This window comes from Alexandromys fortis, unplaced genomic scaffold, assembly GCF_014885135.2.
Source record: "Alexandromys fortis isolate MF-2015 unplaced genomic scaffold, M_Fortis_MF-2015_v1.1 scaffold_1, whole genome shotgun sequence".
Classification (NCBI taxonomy): Eukaryota; Metazoa; Chordata; class Mammalia; order Rodentia; family Cricetidae; genus Alexandromys; species Alexandromys fortis.
The window spans coordinates 18,358,927-18,381,474 of NW_026067927.1; the positions used below are offsets into that span (position 1 = coordinate 18,358,927).

Here is a 22,548-nt window from a genome sequence, read left to right on the forward strand (position 1 = left end):
CACAGGAATCTGCTCAGCTTTCTCCTACACGAGGGTCTAGGGATTGATCTTGGACTGCCAGGCTAGGGAGCACATGCCTTTACCTGACGAACCATCGCACCAGCAGCCCTAAAACAATTTTTTAAACGACATTTACTTAGGGGCAGGGAGCACATGACAGTGGACAAACGTGGAAGTCAGAGGGTGACCTGCAGGGATTGGCTTTCTCCTCCACCTGGGGGGTTTCAGGCTTGGTGGCAATCAACTTACACTACGCCATCTTGCCAGCATGGGACACTGGTTTCTTTCGTGCTATCCTGATAACCAGGATGGACAACGGGACTGGCCCTGACCACACTCGGCCTTAACTGAGGTTAAGACTTTGTTTCCCAGGTCAGAAGCAGTCTCTGTTTTTACGGCTTCTTCACAGCCACTTCAAGGCAAGGCTTGCCTGTCTGTCAGCACACGTTTCATACACACCATCTTATTGGAGTTCTTAGACATGGATGCTTATTGTCACCACATAACTAACATGTAACTCACACAGACAAGGCCACACAGGTGAGGTCAAGAAATGGATTCAACCGCCAATCTAATTGATCCCCGCCCCCCCAAACACACACACACACACACACACACACACACACACACACACACACACACACATAAAAGTCAGAGGACAACTTGTAGGAGCTAGTTCTCTCCTTTCACCATGTGGATATGGATACCAAACTCAGGTTGCCTAGATTGGTGGCAAGTGGTTTTATCCGCTGGGCCATCTGGGCCATCTGATCAGTCCCCAGAATCCATATTCCTTGTCCCATCTCACTACATAGTCAAAACTGAGCTTCTCTTTGTCTTGCCAGAGTTGTCATCTTGGTTGAGGTCTTTGCTATCCACAGTAAAAGGGGTCAAAGAAGTGAGTACCTGTGCTGACATTGGCCACGGCTGTGGGGATAAAGGGCACAGCAATTCAGCATCTAAAGCCTGAGTCCTTCATGGATTGCCAAGGTCAAACTCAGGAGGGAAAAAGCTATTCTCTAGGCAGCATCTAGTCAGACACCTCCCTCTCACACACATACAAACAATCCGCAAAGGCAACAAGCTCCTTGTGCACTTGGGTCCCAGGGGAAGGTAGCACTAACTTGCCTCCTGAGATGGCTTAGGCTCTTTCAGATGTTTGCCAAGCAAGCACTTCTACACCTCTCTTGCTCCTAAACATGGCAGTCTTCCCAGAGACCCCTGGCCACTAGGTATGAATTGACCACATTGCTTCTGAGCTGGTGAAGGAGGCATTTGCTGAGGAGTCGAGTACCATGATGGGACACAAGGCTACTCACCCGGCAGGGAGAGCATCAGGAGCCTGGGCAGTGGCAGGGAGCTGCTGTGTCCCTGAAGTGCTGGGCTCTTCTCCCTCCGCTGGTGTGGATGGACCAGGGAGAGATGTTGTGCTGGGGTTTGGGGACACGCTCAAGGCTGCAGCTGGTGGGGCTGTCACACCAACAACAGAAGGTTCTTCGAGATCACTGGCTGTAGTAGGTTCCTCGTTCACTGAAATGCACAAACCATACTTAATGATAACTAGGAATAAGAATTTTGCTCTCTTTGACTAGGTTTTGCACACCATTCACTAATGCTGCGTCTATGACACCAGCCCTACTCACACTAGACAACTGTGAGTTTTACAAAACCAGGCCTTGCACGCTGGTCACAGCCCTCAGATGGTGGAGGCAGGAAGATGTTTGAAGCCACATAGTAAATTTTATGCCAATCAGGTCTGATAGTGGCCAAAACAGATAGGTGGGGACACGTTTATATTCTAGTTATAAGCACACATTTGTATTCCATAATGTGGGAAAGACTCTGCACATACACACTACAGAATAATCATCATCAGCAGACACACTGATGAGTGTGTCCTGAGCTAACTTACCCGAGTGGGACTCGAAAGCTGGCTACATGCGAGATTTAGTAACAAGAGAAAATAAGGAGACAATAAGAAGAGCTGTACCGTGGATTTCACAGACAAGACTTCCCACAAGGCACCAGCATGACCTTTGTTCCCACTCCCTAGGAGGTGTGTAGCAAGAGCTGGGAGGGAAGGCAGATTTTATGAGCTAGTAATCCTATTTTCACAAGTTGTCAGATCTAAAAAGTATAGTTTAAACACTCAATTCCTGGGGCTAGGGAGATGGCTCAGTGGTTAAGAGTACTTGCTATTCTTGCAGGGGGCCTGCATTAGATTCACAGTGTTCTTGTCAAGCATCTCTAGGGCATCCGTCACCTCTGGCCTCATATGCACATACCTGCATGTACATACACACACCTACACATAATTAAAAATAACAATTTTGAGAAAAAAAATTTGATTCCTGTATCTGCTCATCAGTGTTTTGGTAGCAAGTGACACAAACTCTGGTATTCTGGTTATAGGGCTACACAGTAAACTCTAGGCCAGACAGCCAGGGCTATATAAGAACTTACTTCCAAAAACAGACAAACAAAAGAACAACAAAAGCATTACTATAAAAATTACATTAGGTTAGTGATGTCTTCACAAAGGACATGAGAAAATTAATTATGTGTGTGTGCATATGAGTGACATCCATGTGCACTTGCACCCTGTGCACTTGTGTGCAGATGCTGCAGCAGCGTATCGGGTGTCCTCCTCTATCTCTCTCTGCCTTACTGTTTTGAGACTGGGTCTCTCACTGAACCGGAAGCTTGTAGTTTTGGCTAGGCTATCTAACTAGCAAGCTTTCAGGATCCACCCATCTCTGCTCCCCGATGCTGGAATTATAGGCACATGCAAGCTATGCCTGTTTTTTTGTTTTTGTTTTTGTTTTTTTTTTTTTCCGAGACAGGGTTTCTCTGTGGCTTTGGAGCCTGTCCTGGAACTAGCTCTTGTAGACCAGGCTGGTCTCGAACTCACAGAGATCCGCATGCCTCTGCCTCCCGAGTGCTGGGATTAAAGCCTGTATTTTTTATGAGCACTGGGGATTCAAACTCAGGTCTCCTTGATTGAAGAGCAAGCAGTCTTACTCACTAAGCCACCTCCACAGCCCCAGAAAATGGATCATAAGTAAATTAATTAAACATAACTGTATTAGGGTTTTCTAATATGCTGTGCTTACTGTGACATCAATACAAGAAAGACTAGCAGGACAGGGTAACGAGGGAGGGTGCTGCTGTAAGTGAAGACAGCCAAGGCCACGTTTACAGGAGTGCATCCTTTTCTTTAAAGTTGCCACCTGTCTGCTAGACATGGACAGCACACAGAAAAAGGCAGAAACTTCCATAATGTTCTTTTTTTGTTATTTTAATCTTATTTTATGTGTTTGAGTATTTTGTTCCCATGTGTGTCTGTGCACGACACGCATGCAGTGCCTGTTGCGACCAGAAGAGGATGTTGAGTCCATTGGAACTGGAGTTACAGGCAGTTGTGAGCCACCCACCACCAAGGTGCTGGGAATCGGTTCCCAGGTCCTCTGCAAAAGCAGCCAGTGCTTTTAACTGTTGAGCCATCTCACCGATCCCCATAGTGTTCTCTTAAAGCAATGGATCTCAACCTTCCTGATGCTGTGACCCTTTAATACAGTTCCATAAAACTATTTCACTGCTATTTCATAACTGTAATTTTTCTGCTGTTATGAATTGTAATGTAAATATCTGATACACAACCTCTGTGAAGGGATTATTCAATCCCAAAGGGTTGTGACCCACAGGTAGAAAATGGCTGTTTAAAAGATTCTTGATTCAAGGACAGAATCAGGGATTAACAGGTAGTAAAAGTAAAAGGGACTCAGAACTAAGGACTTGTCTCCAAGGCAACAACAGACAACAACAAGTGAACAAGGCAGCTCCTAACCTCCTTACCTCACTTAGTTTCTTCAGGTCTTTGATGATCACTATGTCTACAAGGGCCCCAAGGCACTCTAAATCCTCTGACTTGGAACAGAGAGAGCAAACGGTTTCAAACAATTACAGTTCTTTGAAAATAGAGGAGTTATATGCAGAACTGTCTACATATTTAAATCAGAATTTCAATGTAAAACAGTTTAGTCATCATTTAGTTTCCTCTTTCTAATTCAGAAATTTGTTTGTAGTTCTCCTAGAAAAGCAGGTGAGCACCTGCTCCTTGACCTCCATGGAGATGTCACAGTTACAGTTTACTGTAAAGCAGATGTGGTTGGAGGAGATTCAGCTCAACTCCATCAGCTGCCCTCCACTGTCCATGCCAAAGCAATCCAAAAGAAGTACCTGGTATGTTTCGTGTTCCGCATTAGTCTCCCGCCTCTGGCCCTGATACAAAGGCTACTATTTCCTCACTGTTTCCAGGCTATCCTTGTCTAACTGCTTGCATCTCTCCTACATAGTATCAGGATCTGCCAAGAGAGTCAGAAAACTATCTTTTTAAGAGATTTATTTTATTTATGTGTATTAATGGCTTGCTACATGAATGTATGTACATCACTTGTGTGCTTGTGTCTGAGGAGTTCACAAGAGGGCAACGGATTCCCTGGAACTGGAGATAGGGAAGGTTCTGAGCTGCCATGTGAGTGCTAGGAATTGAGCCAGGGTCCTCTGAAAGAGCAAAAAGTGCTCTCAACTGCTGAGCCATCTCTCTAGTTCCAGACGACAAATTTAAATAAGAATAATAAACATTACTACTGAATATGGGATGGGGTGGGGTGTGTGCTAGACAGAACACAAAGTTCTTTCTTTAGTTTCTGTTCCTGAAGCTTCACACACAGCCCACCAGCTAGGCACCTCAACTGCCCCACTTTCTACTGAGGAATCAAGCATCCAGGAGACTGAATAACCTGGCACAGTCATAAGACATCTAATTCATACTCTGCTGTCTGCCTCCGGGGCTTAAGTAACTCTCTCCACTTTTTTGCACATCCTTTAGTGGGAACAAAGATTACATATAACCAGATCCAACTGGCTAACACTGGTAGTCAGCTGAAACCAAAATGTCTTCCCAGGATATGACCAAGCTTGACTTTAACAAATGACTGTGACCCTGAGATGTGAAACTGCCTCTGCTTGAGTCCCTTGGATTTTGTTCTATTTATTTATCTTGCAGTGCTGAGGATCAAAGCCAGAGCCTTGCACGGGCTAGGCAAGTGCACTGTCCCTGAGCTGGGCTGTATCCTTACCCTGAGACTGCTGCTTTCTTCCAAGTGTTAATGCTATCTGGCAAAGAGGCTATATCAGATGCTTAATAACTAAATCTGTACCAAGAATGTTTCCCCAACATAAATGCAAAACTTTGCTTGTTTTCCATATTCTATCTGAGCTAAGATAGTACCTACAACAGATGGCAATCCTCTTTATGCAAATCTATAAACTTTATGCAATTCCAATCTTTAAAAAACCCCACCATGCCTTTTTAAGTCGTAGATAAATTCACTGTAAAATTTATAAGGGAAACTAAATTTGCAAGAGTAGAGATGAAAGTCTAAAGAAGACTGCTGGTTTCTGTCGGGGATTTTCTCCAGCATATCAGACTTATTACAGAGCTATAGTAATATAATAAATTGTGAAAAGTCAGAGAATAAGTAAATTAACAAAGAGTCAGAAACTGACAAATACTTCAATAATTCATTGGAGGTTGCAAAATACCAATTTTAATACCCTTGGTGTGGTCTTCATTTAAGTAAAGAGGAGCTGGCCCTCAACCACTCTGCTTCCCCAGGGTTCAGACTGTGGGGGATGGAGCCTGTGGAAAAACCTGACTCTCCTTCTGCCAGTCTCCAGAATAACGAGCTGATGACCTTGCATCATCTGAAAATGACGTTTCACTTTCTTTAAAAATTTAGTGAGGGGGTGGAGGTGGTGAGATGGCTCAGCCACTAAGAGTACACACTGCTGTTCCAGAGAACGTGACTTCAATTCCCAGCACCTCTGATGGCTCCCAAACACCTGTAACCTAACTCCAGGCGATCTGGTGGCCAGCTCCATTCCCTCTACTCTTCTACACACATCCACCCACACAGAATTACAAATAAAGCTTTAAAATGTTGTAGAAAAAAAACACAGAGGTATAGGATTCAAACATTTTAATTGATGTGTTATTGCCCAATTAGCTAGGTTTAGTGGAGCAGTATATAGGACAAAGTTCTTCACATTAGCTTCAAGTTCTATGGAAAAACTCTAATATAATTAAATGAGAAATTGCTGAACAGGGTATATATACTGTTATCATTTGTATGTGCATGAACACATGTGTCTTTTTCCCCTCAGATAACACACATGCGTTCACTTGTACATTTAAAGAATGGCTCTAGGGGAAATCACAAGAAACACAATAGAGGCTGCCTCTGCATGTCTGTCTGAGCTATGTTCTCTCTCTCTCTCTCTCTCTCTCTCTCTCTCTCTCTCTCTCTCTCTCTCTCTCTCTCTCTCTCTCTGTTTTGAGACAACAGGGTTTCTCTGTATAGCTCTGTTTGTCCTGGAACTTTTCTGTAGACTAGGCTGGCTTCAAACTCAGAGATCTGCCTACCTCTGACTCAGCATTGCTGGGACTAAAGGCTTGCACCATTACGCCAACTTAAAATGCCTTTTTATTTAGAAATTGTTAATAGATGTATGTGTATACATGTGAATGTAGGTGCCTGCTGAGACCAGGAGTATGCAGTTAGTCATGAGCTGAGTAACGTGGGTGCTAGGAACCAAATTCACATCCTTTAGAAGAGCAAGTTTTCTTAATTAAATTTCCTCAGCCCCACGGAGGATATCAGGTTCTAGATAAAAATACTGTAACGACAATGGTATTGTGACTCTTCTTTAGCCCATAATCATGCTCTCAGTGTCTTGTGGTCCTCATAAGCCCTTGAGCTTACATTACATATTAAATCTGTATCTATATTATAATGCCTTTAAAGGGGCTGGAGAAGGCCCAGCAGTTGATAGCACTTGCTGCTCTTGCAGAGGACCATCTATAACTCCAGTTCCAGGGGATCTGATACTCTCTTCTGGTCTCAAGGGGTACCAGGCACCCAAGTGGGATATAAATATATAGGTAGGCACAACATCCGTATACATAAAATAAAAATAAAGCCTTCTGGAAACAGAGGTGGCTGGATCTCTGAGTTCAAGGCCAAACCTGGTCTACACAGAGTTCTAGGCCATAGATTACATAGCGAAACCATCTCAGTAATGATAATAACAGTAACAATAATAATAATAATAATTGACTTTTAATAAACTCCAATTCTGCTTCATACTATTCATCCTGAAATTCTTTTGTGTGGCAAAGCGAAGGATCCAGCTTTACCTCAGTGGAAGTCTGAAAATGACTCAGGCTGTCTCTGCTGTTGTTACAACCAACATTTCCTCTTTTCTGTTCTTTTCTCTTTTTTTTTCTTTTGAGACAGGGTCTCACATATCCTAGGCTAGCCTCAAACTCACTATGTAGCCAACACTAACCCTGAATATCTGAGCCTCCTGTCTTTACCGTTGGAGTGCTGGGGTTACAGGCATGCACCACTAAGTGTGTGTATACAGTATGAGGAGCAAACCCAGAGCTCGGGACACACTAGGTAAGCAAGCACTCTACGGTCTGAGTCACAGCCACAGCAACACTTTCCTTTCTATCCCCTACGTCCTAGCCTATCTTCTCACACCAGCCCTTTCCCCAGATGTTCTCCAAGCCACTACGGTGCAGCTGGACACGGCTTGCAGAGACCCGGCAGTGTCTGTGGCCTCCGCTACATAGCACAGAGCTCTTGCAACAGCGGCTGGCACTTGATTGGGATGTATTTTCAACTTTCACTGAAAGATTAAAAGGCAGAGGTCTTATCCTGGCTTATAGTTTATACTGTCCAGCAAAACAATATTTAATAAATATTTATTTAACAAATAAGCATTCACTAAATCTAATAATTTTAAAAGATATTAGAACTACAATCACCTGATAACATTACCATTTAAAAAATAGGTCTTTAAATATATTTGAGAGTGAGCTATTATTTAGTTTTGGTTTGCTTACTACCTGAGATGGAGTAGTGCCTATGTAGCTCAAGCTGACCTTGAACTATGATCCCCTTGCCTCAACCTCCTGAGTTCCTACTTTAGAAGGAATCTTTATATAGAAAAGTTGAAAAGATGGTGGTCCTTTACCCAATGTCCCCTAGTGCTATTCCTTAATATAACCATAACACATTTGACAAAACTAAAAAAAGAATCTGTATAATACTAAACTAAACTCTAGACTTTGTTCTAGAATCCAATCCAGGATCCCTCATTGCCTTTAGCAAGTACGCTTTTATTAGCTCATTTGCAATCCCAACAGCCCATGCGGAAAATGTCATTCCCCCTTCAAAGACACGCAAGCTCCACGACTACTCAGAGTGCTGTGCAATCAGGGAGCAGCAGAATTGACACTCAAATCCAGGGTATCTTGAGGTGGAAATAATGGGGAAGAAGGAAATGACAAGGGTCTGGATATTGTCCTGGATGGGAAGAAAAGTGGAGGACCAAGGGCAGGAGGGGAGGGGAGGTACCAAGGCAGCTGAACAGGTACTGGTTTCTGCAACTACAAGTGTTTCACAAGGCTCTTCTGTGATGGTGGTCAAACACTTCAACTTTATGAATCACATCCATTCAGGAACAGGAAACCTTTTAGCCAAGAAAAAGATCAGGAACTGGACATTCTTTTTCTTCATCCCAGGCAAGCCTGCCTAGCAATTGGCATGCTCTAAGTTCAGAGAGAAAAAGAGGGAGGGGCAAGGAAGGTAAAGAGAGAGATAGAGATCTTGTCTCAAAACAAAAGGTGAAGGGCAGCTGAGGAGGCACTCAACAGTGACCTCTGACCTATACAGAAAGATGCACAACTGCGTGCGCGTGCACACATGTATATAGCCACACATAAACACATAAAATCATAATACACACACAAGATTTTTTGTTTTAAATTAGGAGCTGGAGAGGACCTGAGTTTGGCTCCCAGCACCCACAGCAGACACCTCTGGCACTTCCCACACACAGACACAGGATTAAAAATAATAAAGACAGATATGGGTGGTGGCACAGGCCTTTAATCCCAGCACTTGGCAGATAGGCAAGTGGATCTTTGTGGGTTTGAGGCCAGCCTGATCTACATATCAAGTTCCAGGCTAGTCAGAATTTCATAATAATACCCTCTCTCTAAAACAAAACAATAACAATGAATCTTTGTATAAAAGGAAAAAAATAAGTTATATCATAATAAAGGGGAAAGGTGAACAAACCACACCTCCATGCCTGATTAGTAGTAAGATTAAAGTCTTAATCAGCTTAAGTAGACAATGCATGCCTCTAAAAATTGAAAGTCTAAAACTTGTTTTTGAAAAATTTATGAACTTTCAAAGAGGAAAAAGTAACAAGGCAGAGCTAGCCCTTTCAGAATTAAAGATATGCTATGCCAGGGCTGGAGAGATGGCTCAGGGGTTAAGAGTACTGGCACCTCTTCCAGATGACCCAGGTTCAATTCCCAGTAACCACACGGCTCACAACCATCTCTAACTCCAGTCCCAGGGCATCTGACTCCTGTCAGACAGTCACATGGTGACAAACTCATGCAGGCAAAGCACATACACACATGAAATAAAAAATTTAAAAATATTATCCCAATATTCAAAATAAGTGGGACTTACTCAAAACAAGAAAAAATCCTCACAGTATAAAAGACAGTAGGAAGTGCTCTGCTCAGAGGAGAAGCCACAGTGGAAGCTGCCTGACTGACACGGTGAGGACAGGGCTCCAACACAGAAGAAATTACTCTAGGGCTGGGTAGCTCAGAGATACAGTGTGTACACAGCATGCCTAAGGCCACAAGTTCAATCCCCAACATCAAGACAGCAAAATAAAATAAAAAAAAAAAAAGCAAGAATAAACCATGAGGTAGAACTTAACCTTGACAGCATAAAACCAAAACAGTATTTACAACTTTGTGAGAGCTTTATCAGCCTTGAACACATCAGCAATCCTCTTAAAAGGAAACTGATCTCATTTTTAAAAATTCATATCCATTGACCCAAGAATTACACTAAAGAAAAACTCTTGTGTATATAGGATCGGCTACTCATGGCCCCACGGGATAGCCAGAGCCCAGGAATTCAAGGCCAGTGTACTCAACACAGCTAGAACTGCTTCTTAAAAAAATGTTTTTAGGTTCCCCCAGAACAAAGCTGTAGGCAAAGAGGGACACGTGCCAGTGGAGGTGGTGCAGACTGTAGTCAGCCCTTTCAACCCTTTCACAGAGGCAGAAGGAGTTCAAGGCCAGCCTGGTGAACACAGTCTTTCAAGCTAGCTACTCTTGTCTCCAAAACAAAACAAAACAAAGCAAAAGGTAGAGGCTCAGTTTCCAGCATCCTCAGCAAGCTCACAATCACCAATAACTAACTTTGGATCCAGGAGACCTGACACTTTTTTCTGGCCTGCCTGGGAACTCCCACACATGTGTGCATACAGAAAAATGCACATGCCATTAATAAAAATAATCCTCTAAAAAGTAAACAAAAAGACCACACAGATAAATGGAAACATGGATTAAAAAAATAATGAAACAAAAACAAATATCTATGCCTCATCATTACATTATTCATACAGATAAAAGCTATGTGCTAGGTGCCATGCCTCATACTCTGTATAAATTTTATCTGGCTTATTCCTTATAACAACATGCAAGATACACACTCTGGCCCAGCAAGTAAGTCACTGAGTGTTAAACATATACTATGTACAGGGAGCCTCGGTCCCACCAAGCCTGTATAACCACTGAGCATGGAAATCACATTAAAGGGAGCTGTAACAGATGAAAATTTTTGGTGAAGTTTTCAACAACAACAACAACAACAAAAAAATCAGACAGTAAATCCCTGCACACACAGTCAATGATGTGCTATGCCATCAGTCTACTTCTCAGCCCCAGCACTTTCGAAACTTAGAAACATGGCATTCATAGAGACAGTCTTCCAGTTACTCTCATTTTACAAAAGTGGGTATTACACATTTGTGGCGATGTGAAAAAGCCAGCTGAGACTGGGCTCTGGTTTAGCCCCGATGTCTTTTATAAGCATAAGTACGGTACACAGGCAATAGGGAGCTGTTAAATTAATCCCGCATGCCTGTGAAAATGACAGCAGGAGACACACTCCTATAGTGCCATCCTGGACGTGGTCATCACAGACCTAACATGGGGGGATGGAGGCATCCTCATACACATCCTACACCGCCAAGAGGTGTGTGGCGGGGGCTCTGTCTGCCCACCCTAGGAACAGCTCTAGCTCTCTCTTTTCACATAGTCCAGGCTGCCTGTGAGGTCAAGAAGAAATGTCACAACTGCAAAAAGGCAGAGGCCAAGGCCTTGTGTTTTAGCAGGCAGGAGCTGCCCTTTGAAGCTGGGTTTTAGGAATGGTTTGGGCATTCAGACGCACTACTACCATAAAACATGCCCAAGGTTGTCTAGACTTAGACACATGTGGCTTTTAAAAGACATGGCTGGAACCTACCTCACAAACTAGAACACAATGTTCTAGAGATAAAAACCAGAAGCAAAGGTACCTAAAACTAAATATAAAGCAAATATAAGCCTACTGATAGCCCAGAAGAGCTGAAGTTAAACGCTCATATTGCTCTTGCAGAGGACCTGGGTTCAATTCCCAGCAGTTATACCAGGAAGTTTACAATCACCTGTAACTCCACCTGGGGGGGGGGGGAGGGGGATCGGATGCCTCTGATCTCTGTGGGCGCCTGCACTCATGAATATACCCACACAAAGACAGAAGGATAAAGTGACTGGTGCCCGGTCACTGCATCAGGAGACTGCCTCATGTTTCACCTGGATAGTGTATAAAAGGATTTCAGGGTGACATGGCCTGTGCCCAGCAGGGCTACTGCAAGCTTCTCTACGAACAAATGTTTGCTAAGAAGAGCATGTTTGCTGCTGCTCAGAGAGCTGCACGCGGCTGTATGGAACAGTCCATAGTCATTTGCTAGCCATCCCTTCATGCAGATGGGAAGGATGTGGTAGCTAGACCTGGAGCACTGGGTAGGTTGAGACAGCATCTGCTGGGACTTCACACCTGCAGTGACCTCATCCAAGAGGTTACAGGAAGCTGCTTAACTCATTTCTTTCAGGCATGTCCCCAAATCCAGGAAGTCAAGTCATGTCCCAGGCTTGTCACTTTACCCTACCATTCCTGTACAGTGAGATAACCAGGCAACATTCGCCACAGAGGGCCCTGAAGCCCCACGTGCTGCTTCCAGAGAACTGAAATCCATGGCAGAGCACTTAACTAGAGTGCTACTCAGTCTTTCACACACAGGCCAATCATACTGTCACAACAACAAACCATGCTGCTGTGTCTTCACGTCACACCCTGCAGTCCCAAACAGCATCTACAAAGGTCATTTCTGTGTCACTCTCGATTGGAATTACTCTCTCCTACCTACAGTCTATGGGAGCAAACGTCCACATCCCTTCTCTTGGCTCCAAACAAAAACAGACAAACAAATGACCTGTTGTCACTAAAGATTTAACAGTCCTCGGGAACTCCAGAAAATGATGTCTGCCTGTCTCAGTGAGACAGAAATAGGATGAAAAGGATTCATTTACTTTGTAGCAGGCTTTCCCTTCCTGAGTCCAGGGAAACAGTCAAATGCAGAAAAGGTCCTGGGTGTGGATGCTGGAATGGTGGCAGCAGTGCCTGGTGGGGACTTAACACTTGTCAGCATCTCGGCCCCCCAGCTCTTAGGGCAAACTCAGTCTTGTCCTCTTTCCTAGCTGACAAACTCCCTAAGTAGGAAATTCCTTTTCTTCAGATATGTCAGGGACATAAGACATCTAAGGCTGAGTGTGGTAACCCTCCCCTTTGATGCTAGCCCTTGGGGGAGTAGTAGGCACATCCCTGAGTCTGAGGCTAGTCTGGTCTACACCAGGAATTTCAGGACAGCCAGTGATACAAAATGAGACCCTGTCTCAAAAAACAACACAGCAGGACATGGTTCAGTGGTTAAGTGTTCTTAGAGAAGATTGGGGTTCAGATCTCAGCACCCACAGTGAGTGTCTCGTAACTGCTGTAACTCCAGTTTGAGGGAATATGTCACCCCCTTCAGGACTCCAAGAGCACGTGGTGCACATTGGAACCCCCAGTCATACATACACATAAAAACTAAACTAAATAAATCTATTTTAAATTCACATAAAACCCAATGTTGATAAGAAAGTAATAAAAATCATACTTTTAAAAATATTCTCCACAAAGAATATGTTGTTTTTCATTTTTATTTTCTGAGACAGAATCTCATGTATCCCAGACTGGCCTTGAACTTGTCATGTAGCCAAAGATAACTTTTAACTTCTGATCCTCCTACCTCTCTCTACCTCTCAAGGACTGGAATCCTAAACATGCATACTTAAGCCAGTTTTATAAGGTGCTGAAGACTGAACCCAGGTCTGCCTCATGCACGCTAGATAGATATTCTACCAACTGAGCTATATCCCTAGGCCCAAAGGAGTACTTTGGACATGCATGGGAACAGGGAGAATCATCCTGGCTGTCCAGAAGCCAGAGGTCAAAGAAGATGGGTCAGTGGGATAAGTAATGGGCTCAGTTCACACACTCCACTATATTCTGGCACAGCCCTGAGTGTACACAGGACAGGCAAGGACCTCCTTCTCAGCCCAGGCTAATGTTGGGTGTCATCACTCACCTGTGCCATTGGCTAAGCCACTGTTGCTGGGGTTCTTCACGGGTTGGCGGTGCCGGTTCCTAGCACCAGGGCTTTGGTCACTTGTTGCTGTTCTGGCTGAGCCACCTGAATGTCTGTGCGTTCTGGGGGTTGAGAGTAGAAAGCAGACCGACATAAGTCACTGTGAGAAAGGGAGCCGCTTCCCCGCTCTCGCTATTTGTTAGCAACAAGCCCTGTAGTCACTCCAGCTTTGCACTCAACAGCAGCTGGCGCCGAGCGGAGACCCAGGGAAGCTTCCTTCTTGGTAAAAGCCCAAAGGCAGCTTTGTGCAAACTTTTCCACTTGAAGTAAACAAATCTGGAGCAAATCACCCCACATCTGAAATAACTGGCAAAATATCCTGGGACCATCACATTATTTTTATTGGGCTTAAATGTTAGAAATAAACAAGAATCTCTGGACAGACAGAAGATGATCTATTTCTCCCATTAGGTAAAAGGAGCCCCCAAACTTATGCCAATCAATTTTCTCTATAGCTGGAAAGATAAGTAAGCAGCATGAGCCAGTGCATATGATAGGACACCACACTAGAGATAAGGCCTCATCAGCTCTTCAAGCAAGTGAAAACCAACACAGAAGTGTGACGTGGGATTCCTCTCTGTGTGCTGTGAATACACTTTATTCCCATTGGTTAATAAAGAAGCTGCTTTGGCCTATGACAGGGCAGAATAAAGCCAGGTGGAAAATCCAAACAGAGATATATAGAGAGTAGGCAGAGTAAGGGAGACGCCATGTAGCTGCCCAAAAAAGAAAGACTCCAGAAACTTACTGGTAGGCCACAGCCTTGTGGTGGTATACAGATTACTAGGATGGGTTAATTTAAGATATAAGAGCTAGCTAGAAAGACACCTAAGTTGTTGGCCAAACAGTGTTGTAATTAATATAGTTTCTGTGTAATTATTCAGGTCTGGGCAGCCAGGAAATGAGTGATTTGTCTCCATTTACAAAAACGGAGAGATATAGCTGAAGAAGCAGTCTGACATTTTCTCAGAGCACAAAGCAGTGATGAAAAATGTGTTTTCAAGTTTCTTTTGTAGTGTTCCTCCACTCGTAAAAACACCTAAGCCTCCCTGCCTTTGACTCGGCTCTTTCACCAGCAGACACTGGTATGCCACAGTCACTATTTAATTTGCAATGACTAGATGGCTTAAACATCATCAAAAGACAAGCCTGGTTCTTCCCAGGCCCGGAACCAAAGGCTGAGAGAACAACTTAGACTACAGGGATGGGCGATCAGCTACTGCCCAGCACGGCCCAGTGTATGCATGTGTTGAGGGCAAAGAGCTTGAGAGGTGAAACTGGTTAATAAAGGTTTATTCCAACCAAAAATCTCCTTATAAGGACAAAAACAGGCCTCCTAGGTTTGGAACCTACAGCTTTCGGGGTAGGGCCTCTGTCCCTCAGGGAGCAGAAGCAGAAACACAGGCTTTGACAAACCCTGTCTTCCAACTTCCTCCTTGTCACTCTGTAGAGCAGCTGGACGTGGACAGCAGGGTGGGGCTCACTGCTCTCTTGGCTCCTCCCCACCTCTCTTCCACGAAAGGCCATGTGGTCAGAGCTGAGAAGAATTACTTTCAGAAATGTTTGACCACTAATGATAGCAGCTTACCCTGAATGACAGGCTGGAGCAGGGCCTGGATTAGCCCATAAACCAGGGGCAGCTGGGAGCACTTTACATGAATTGCTGCCTCCCTGCCAGGGGTGGGGGGGAGATGCCACCACCTCCCCCAGACATGAAACACACAGGCACTTGGGTGCTCTCTCTACCTCTTCTCTCTCTTTTTCCCTCCACCTTCCTCTCCCTTTTCTTACTCTTGTATTAACTTTAAAGTAAGACCTTCTCAGAGAAGACAAGGCCTCATTAATTGAGGGAAATCTCTTCAGCAGTTTCCTCTCCTGGCTTGCTCACTCAACCCTTAAAAGATGCGACTGTGTAGTGATTACAAACTGGCCCATTCGCTGAAACCACACACCACAGGCCAAAATAGCGCTAGGACAAACTCAAGGCAACGGGGAGGAGATGAGCTGGCCTCTGCCACAGACAGCCTGGCTTCAGTTCTGCCAATGACTTCAGCCTTGGGTTCATCCCCCTCCGCACTGTGGGGACAAGGAGGTTCTATGAAGCCCTTCAGGCAGTGAGGAGAGGGCTGAACCACCATGCCAGTTAGGCCAACTCCATAATGGTTTCAAGTTGCCTAGTTACGTAACTTAGCGCTGTTAGTCCTTCCTTGGACATTGGTAATGTCCTTACCTCAGTTCCTCCCTCAGAAACTGAAGCCACCAAAGAACGCCAGTCAAGCCAAAGTTTAGGATTCTCTCCACACTCCTTGAAGTGGTTCTGAAGCAGAAGAGGTCTCTGGCAACAGCTCTTGGCTCTTCATCTCAATCCTGAAACTTTGTCTGCACCCTGACTACAACATCTTGGGTGCCTTGGGACATCATGTTGCTCACTGAACTATATTAAACCATTACTTCTGATGGCCAGTCCCTGTTCTGGAACAAAGTAGTCCCTGATCCCCAAGGAGCTGACACCATGGCAAAATACAGTGACCTATAGTCTTGCTCCAACACATGTGTATATCCATAATGCTATTGTGACAAACTGCTCTTCCAAAGACATTGTCAAAAATGAAAAGCTACTGGAGAGGTAGCTTGGTAATTAAGAGCACCAGCGGCTCCTCCAGAGGCTCCAGGTTTGATTCCCCAGTAGACATGGTGGTTCACAACTGACTATGGCTCTAGTCCCTGGGGACCTGACAGCCTCTTCTGGCCTCCTTCGTTGGGCACCAGGCACACATGTGGTACACAAACATATATGCAGGCACTCATACGTACACAGTAAATAAATAACTATTAACCAGATAAGAAATTCTATGAAAAGATGGGCCGGCAAGCTAGCTCAGCAGATAAAGCACTTACTCTGCAAGCCTGATAACCTGAGCCGACTCTCCAGAACCCATGCAAAAGTGAGAGAACCAAGTTATCTTCTGACCTCCACACTCGAGACCCCAGCACACACATGCATACACGCACGTGCACACACACAAACATACAATAAATATTTTTTAAAGGAATTGTACTGGAGAGATAGCTCAGCAGCTCTTCCAGAGGACCCGAGTTCAGCTCCTAGTACTATCCGTCTGCTCACAGATGTCTCTAACTCCAGCTCCAGGAGCTCTGATGCCTCCGGCCTCCACCAGCACCTGCACTCACTATATACACAACCACATGTAAAACACACACCTCACATAATTGAAAAATAAGTCTCAAAACGTTAAATTAAGCTAGGCAGTGGTGGCACACACTTTAGTCCCAGCACTTGGGAGGGAGAGGCAGGCAGACCTCTGTGAGTTTGAGGCCAGTCTAGACTACAAAGCGAGTTCTAGGACAGCCAGAGCTATCTGTCTCAATAACAAAACAAAACTAAACAAAAAAACCAACAAAAACCACCCACTAAATTAGAAAAGATAGTCCACAGACTGCAAATACAGAACTACAAAAGGATTTCTCTATAGAACACATAAAGTCTCAAACTCAACAATAAGCTAACCCAATATTTTAAAACAAAAAAGATGTGAGCAGATCCTTCATCAAAGATCTGCAGACAATAATGAACGCCAGCATGGTAACCAGCATCTTGAGTTCTTAGGAGATGCAAACTAAAACTACAACAAGCTATTTTTGTTGTTCCGTTGTGGTTTGTGCTTTATGTTTTTATTTTGAGACAGAGTCTTACTTTGTAGATCAGGCTAACCTCAAACACAAAGATCAACTGCTTCTGCCTCCCAAGTACTTGGATTAAAGGCATTCCCAACTTACTTTATAACTTAAAAATCCTAATAATAATAATTTGTATATTTCAGCCACTGCAGAATTACCTCGCTTACTGAGAAGAAATAAAAGTATGCACACATCTTAGAGGGCTGGTAACTTGCAGTGAGAGAATACCACATATATATAGACAGCCTTGACAGGATTGTGACTTAGGCAAAGCCCAAGACCAACAAACATCTCTGTGTTAGTCGGTGTGGAGACTCCTGAAAGCCCAGTGTCGGCTGAACTGCAGATGCCAAGCACACAGCTCATCTTAGGAAGAGACCCAAAGTTCGTTGACCTCAACCTCAGGTCTGCCCATTGGTGCAGGAAAGAGAAGGTTTTTTTTGTTTTGTTTTGTTTTGTTTTGTTTTTTCGAGACAGGGTTTCTCTGTGGCTTTGGAGCCTCTCCTGGAACTAGCTCTGTAGACCAGGCTGGTCTCGAACTCACAGAGATCCGCCTGCCTCTGCCTCCCGAGTGCTGGGATTAAAGGCGTGCGCCACCATCGCCCGGCAGGAAAGAGAAGTTTAAGGAGCTAACAACTGATGGCTTTCCTCCAATTTAACAGAACACGCACAGACACTAAAACGTCCTAATAAATGTGTCAAATCTGTGTGATCAGAATCAATACTTGTCTGAGAGCACTAGAATCAAAAGGGTACCTGCTCACCATACTGTCCTCACCTCAGACTCTTAGCTGGCCATTGTCTTTTAATAGCAGCATGGGGAAAAAAAAATTAAATGGAGCTGGTCCAGTTTCCAGTAAGACAGAATCAGCAAGAAATGGGCACTTAAAATAGAAGTAGAGAAGAACCAGAAGGGAGGGAGGGACAGAGGGAGGCAATGGGTGATGGGGAAACAAGCATCCCCGCCACACTAAGAGGCAGGCCTACTCATATTCTTCTCACAGCTCCTCACCCAAGCTCAGATTTAAAAAAAGAAGAAGGAAATGGAGGTGAAGGGAGAGGTGAACGGAGAACGGCACAATTACAGCTAAAATGAGCCCGTCTGAGTCATCCCAGAGTAATTTATGGCTCCATTCTACACCCCATTCTAAGCTGCCAGCCTCAGAAATGACTGGGAAGGTAGAGAGCACAGCACGGCCAAGTTCATTCTAAACTACAGTGAGACAAACGCCCGACTTCTGCTCAACTGGAGGGGACGCAATCCTCTCAATGAGTGCTACTTTCTTGGACAAAGTTCATCCTAGGAGAGAATTAATTGTCCCACATTAATGATCAGCAAACTCTAACACTGTCAAACTTGAGGGGCAGATCAAGTTTAGTGAGGAAGTATGTAACCGACTCAGTACAGCAGTGGAAGACACAGCAGGACTCCCGGGACAGACACAGCAGACTGTTGTACTGAGAGGGCATGGGATACTCCTACAGGAACATCCCATGCCCATGTCTGTGCGCCATCAACCTCCACTAACACAGAAGAGGAAACTGCAGGGGGCTGGCCTGCAAGGAGGGTAGGAAGGAACACCAATGTGTCTATCCAACCCCCCATTCTTCCTACTGAAGTGGGTGTATCTCAACCCGGCCTCCTACTGCCTTCCAGGCTGACAGCTCTAATCCTGAACTGACCACTGACCAGGCCCTAGTATTGCGCTCTATCCAAGGGGTTCTATCTCCACAGATTCAACAAACTGAGGATCAAAAAGAACTGGGGGTATGGGAGTGGCAGCTGTATTGAAATGCAGATAGACTTTATTTTCTGACATTATTCCCTAAATCATGTACATGATCTTTAATAGGTATGTGTAGAAGGTATAGGGGAAGACTTAGGTCGGTTACATACCAAATGCTACACCACTTTACCTATGTGATTTGAGTGTCCATAGATTCTAGAGTCTAAGGAGGATCAGGAAACCTGGGGACACTGTGTTATTTCTAAATGTTCTGACACGACAAGTCATCAAGGTAGATGTGTAGCAGGAGGGAGAGAGGGAAGGAAGTGTTCAGAGGACATTCCTCCAGCTGCTGCTGTGCCCGCCTATACCCTCATCACATCCTGTTCTCACCACTGTGGTACTCTGATGTTCAAGCTTGTATTTGTTTTCATCTGTCTTTGATAAGGTCCATGAAAGGTCCATATCTGTTTTGTTGGCACTGCATACCCAAGCATCTAATCTGACTTCGTAGGAGGCATGTAAGAATAGCTGAATGAATGAGAACAGCAAGGGATTGGTCCAGAAGCATTCTCAGGCCTGTAACCTGCATACTTGAAGACATTACCGAATATACTCATTCATCACCAGTGCCACATCTTTAAATATTGAAATTTACCCATAAGGCAAATTGAGGTGTGAAGATCACTGAGACCAGGGGTCAGATGCTAGTAAAACTCTAATGCACATGGGGAGGGGGAGGCTTTTATACCTAAGGCCTAAAATGTCACATTGCCAGGTTTTAGGTATTGTTCTCCACAAAGTTCTCCCTAAACAGTATGTGAAATGGTTTAGTATCATAACTTACCTCATCTGACTCCTACTGTGCCCACATCAACTCCACACACTGGTGTGGTGTGGCAGGTTTTTCTAACGGTCATTGTGGGGCACAGGCTTTCAAGGTCCAAAAGGCACTCGAGAATTTGGACAACTACATATGAGAGTTGGCTGTTCTTTACACATTCTTTCCTGAAACCAGCCTTGGCTCATGGCCACTCATCTCTGAGTCTAGGGTCAGTCTTAAAAGTTGTGGGGTTCTGAAAAGAATAGTTCATGAGAGCAGTTCAATATGGAAAGATCAAGCACAGGAGAAAGGCAGCAGACGAAACAGGAGAGGGTAGGCTGGGAGATCCCCACATGTGTGAAAAGGAGTCAGGCTGGGAAAGGGCCAGCTCCCCTCCACCCATGCTCCTGAACCGTGCCCTCACACCTCAGAGCCGGGGGCACAGGAATGTAAACCAGTAGGCAAGACCCACCCTGAAGTCCTGGCAAACGAAGCCCAGAAACACAAAGGCTCTTTGAGTTCAGCAAACACTGAGTGAGCTGCTGCTACGTGCAGCAAGGCACTACCCCAGGCTCCAGAGGGACAGAGACGAATGAGGTGCGCACTGCCCTGATGTGGCGCTCAGTCTAGAGTCTCAGCTCACTCTCTCCGCATACCTCCTCCTGTAAGAAAACCAACAAACTATGGAAGAAGAAGGAATTCCTTTGACTCTCTAGTTCAATTCTCTAAGAATAAAGGAAACGATTATGATTTAATTGAAAATAAAACTTGCGGGGGTAGGGCTGGGACTAATGCAGTGGAAGCGTGCTTAGGCAAACTCCACCAAGGGCGCAGTCTGAGTTCAGCACACAAACAAGAAGTTTTAAAGACAAAAATGGCAAAGACCTTTAATGGGCCAGTGAAATGTACAGGCATCTGCTGCCATGCCCAAGGGCCTGAGCTCAATCTCCGGAACCCATGTTGTTGGAAGGAGAGAACTGATTCCGGCAAGTTGTCTGACCTCCATATTCACACCATGTACACACACGTACAGACACACACATTTATACACATGAACACACACATATATACATATACACATACTATACACATACACATGGATAGAAAACCATTTTAAAAGAGAAACAAAATAAAAATTATAATAACAAGTATTAGTACCATATCCTACTTTGGATCTTCACTGATTTCTCTTTTTCCCTTTGTTATTAAAATATGTCTCCTTCAAAGGCCATTTGCAAGCACACAAAGTATATCCAATGCACAGAAATGCTACAAGTCATCAAAAAGCCACACAGAAAATACGCACACAGGGAGTACACAGGGCAATTCTGGGATATCTAGTTATCAAGCGATGAGTGAGCCAGAAACATCTTCGACTCACTGAGGTTCTTTTTTGTTTGTTTATTTGGGAGGCTTCTTTTAAGAAAGTTCTCTTTTCTTTTTGAAATGGGTTCTCACTATGAGAGCCAGAATGGCTTCGAGTCCACATTCCTCCTGTTTGGACCCCCTAATAGCTAGGATTACAGGGGCCCTCCCTCACACTCCCGCACTCACCTTGGGCCAAACATTCAGGGAAAGCAACAGGCAGACAGACAGAAATTATGAGGCACAAGGATGGAAACAAGTCCAAAAATACCAAGGATCATATGAAGTATAAACAGTCCATGGTCTACAAAGCTACAAATGGTCACATCGATTTGTTTTAAAACCAGCGAACCCTTTGAAAAGGTTGACCTTAACTGGATGGGGGCATAAAGGTCAAGTCGGGTCTGTGAGATAGCTCTGGAAGTCAAGAGGCTTGCTGTCTTATCCAAGGGCCTCAGTTTGATCCCTGGACCCTACATGGTGGAACAAGAAACCAAGCATGTGACACACATAATAAATAAATGTTTAAAAAACAAGAACAACAACAACAACAAAAAAACCCAGCTTTTTAAAAAATAAAATAAAACAATGCCAAGTGGATCAAAAAGAAGCTGGAGGTAGACAGCTTCACTAACATTAAACTAAATTAGGAAGAGGAGAAACGGCTCAGCAGTTAAGAGCACTGCAGATCTTGGTTCAGTTCCCAGCACACACATCAGGCAGCGTACACTACCTCTAAACCCAGTTGCAGGAGAGCCAAGGCTCTGGGTTCCACAGGCATCTGCACCCTTGTGGTACATATGAGCTCATGCAGGCACACGCATACCATAAATAAAAACATAATTTTAGAAGACATTTCAAATTAAGGAACAATTTATATAGGGGGCTGGAGAGATGGCTCAGTGGTTAAGAGCATTGCCTGCTCTTCCAAAGGTCCTGAGTTCAATTCCCAGCAACCACATGGTGGCTCACAACCATCTGTAATGAGGTCTGGCGCCCTCTTCTGGCCTACAGGCATATACACAGACAGAATATTGTATACATAATAAATAAATAAATAAATAAATAAATAAATAAATAAATATTTATATACAATACAATTTATCCTTTTTACAGGCAACATTTGATGAGTGGTAACTAATGTGACCTGACCACCACCGCAATCCAGACATGGAGCATTTCCACTGCCCCCAA

The 22,548-nt window shown here is 44.3% G+C and overlaps 1 protein-coding gene across 4 annotated transcripts in view; it reads right to left on the reverse strand.

Moving 5' to 3' along the window:
• The window catches only part of Wwp2 (WW domain containing E3 ubiquitin protein ligase 2), a 122,085-nt gene that overhangs the window by 41,667 nt on the left and 57,870 nt on the right, over positions 1 to 22,548 (reverse strand). For all 4 annotated transcript variants that reach the window (XM_050144080.1, XM_050144081.1, XM_050144082.1 and 1 more), the window contains exons 7-8: positions 13,681 to 13,802; positions 1,320 to 1,530 (exon numbers count right to left, since the gene is read on the reverse strand). In XM_050144080.1, coding sequence (XP_050000037.1) covers positions 1,320 to 1,530; positions 13,681 to 13,802 — 333 coding nt within the window. The remainder of the gene's footprint in view (positions 1 to 1,319; positions 1,531 to 13,680; positions 13,803 to 22,548) is intronic.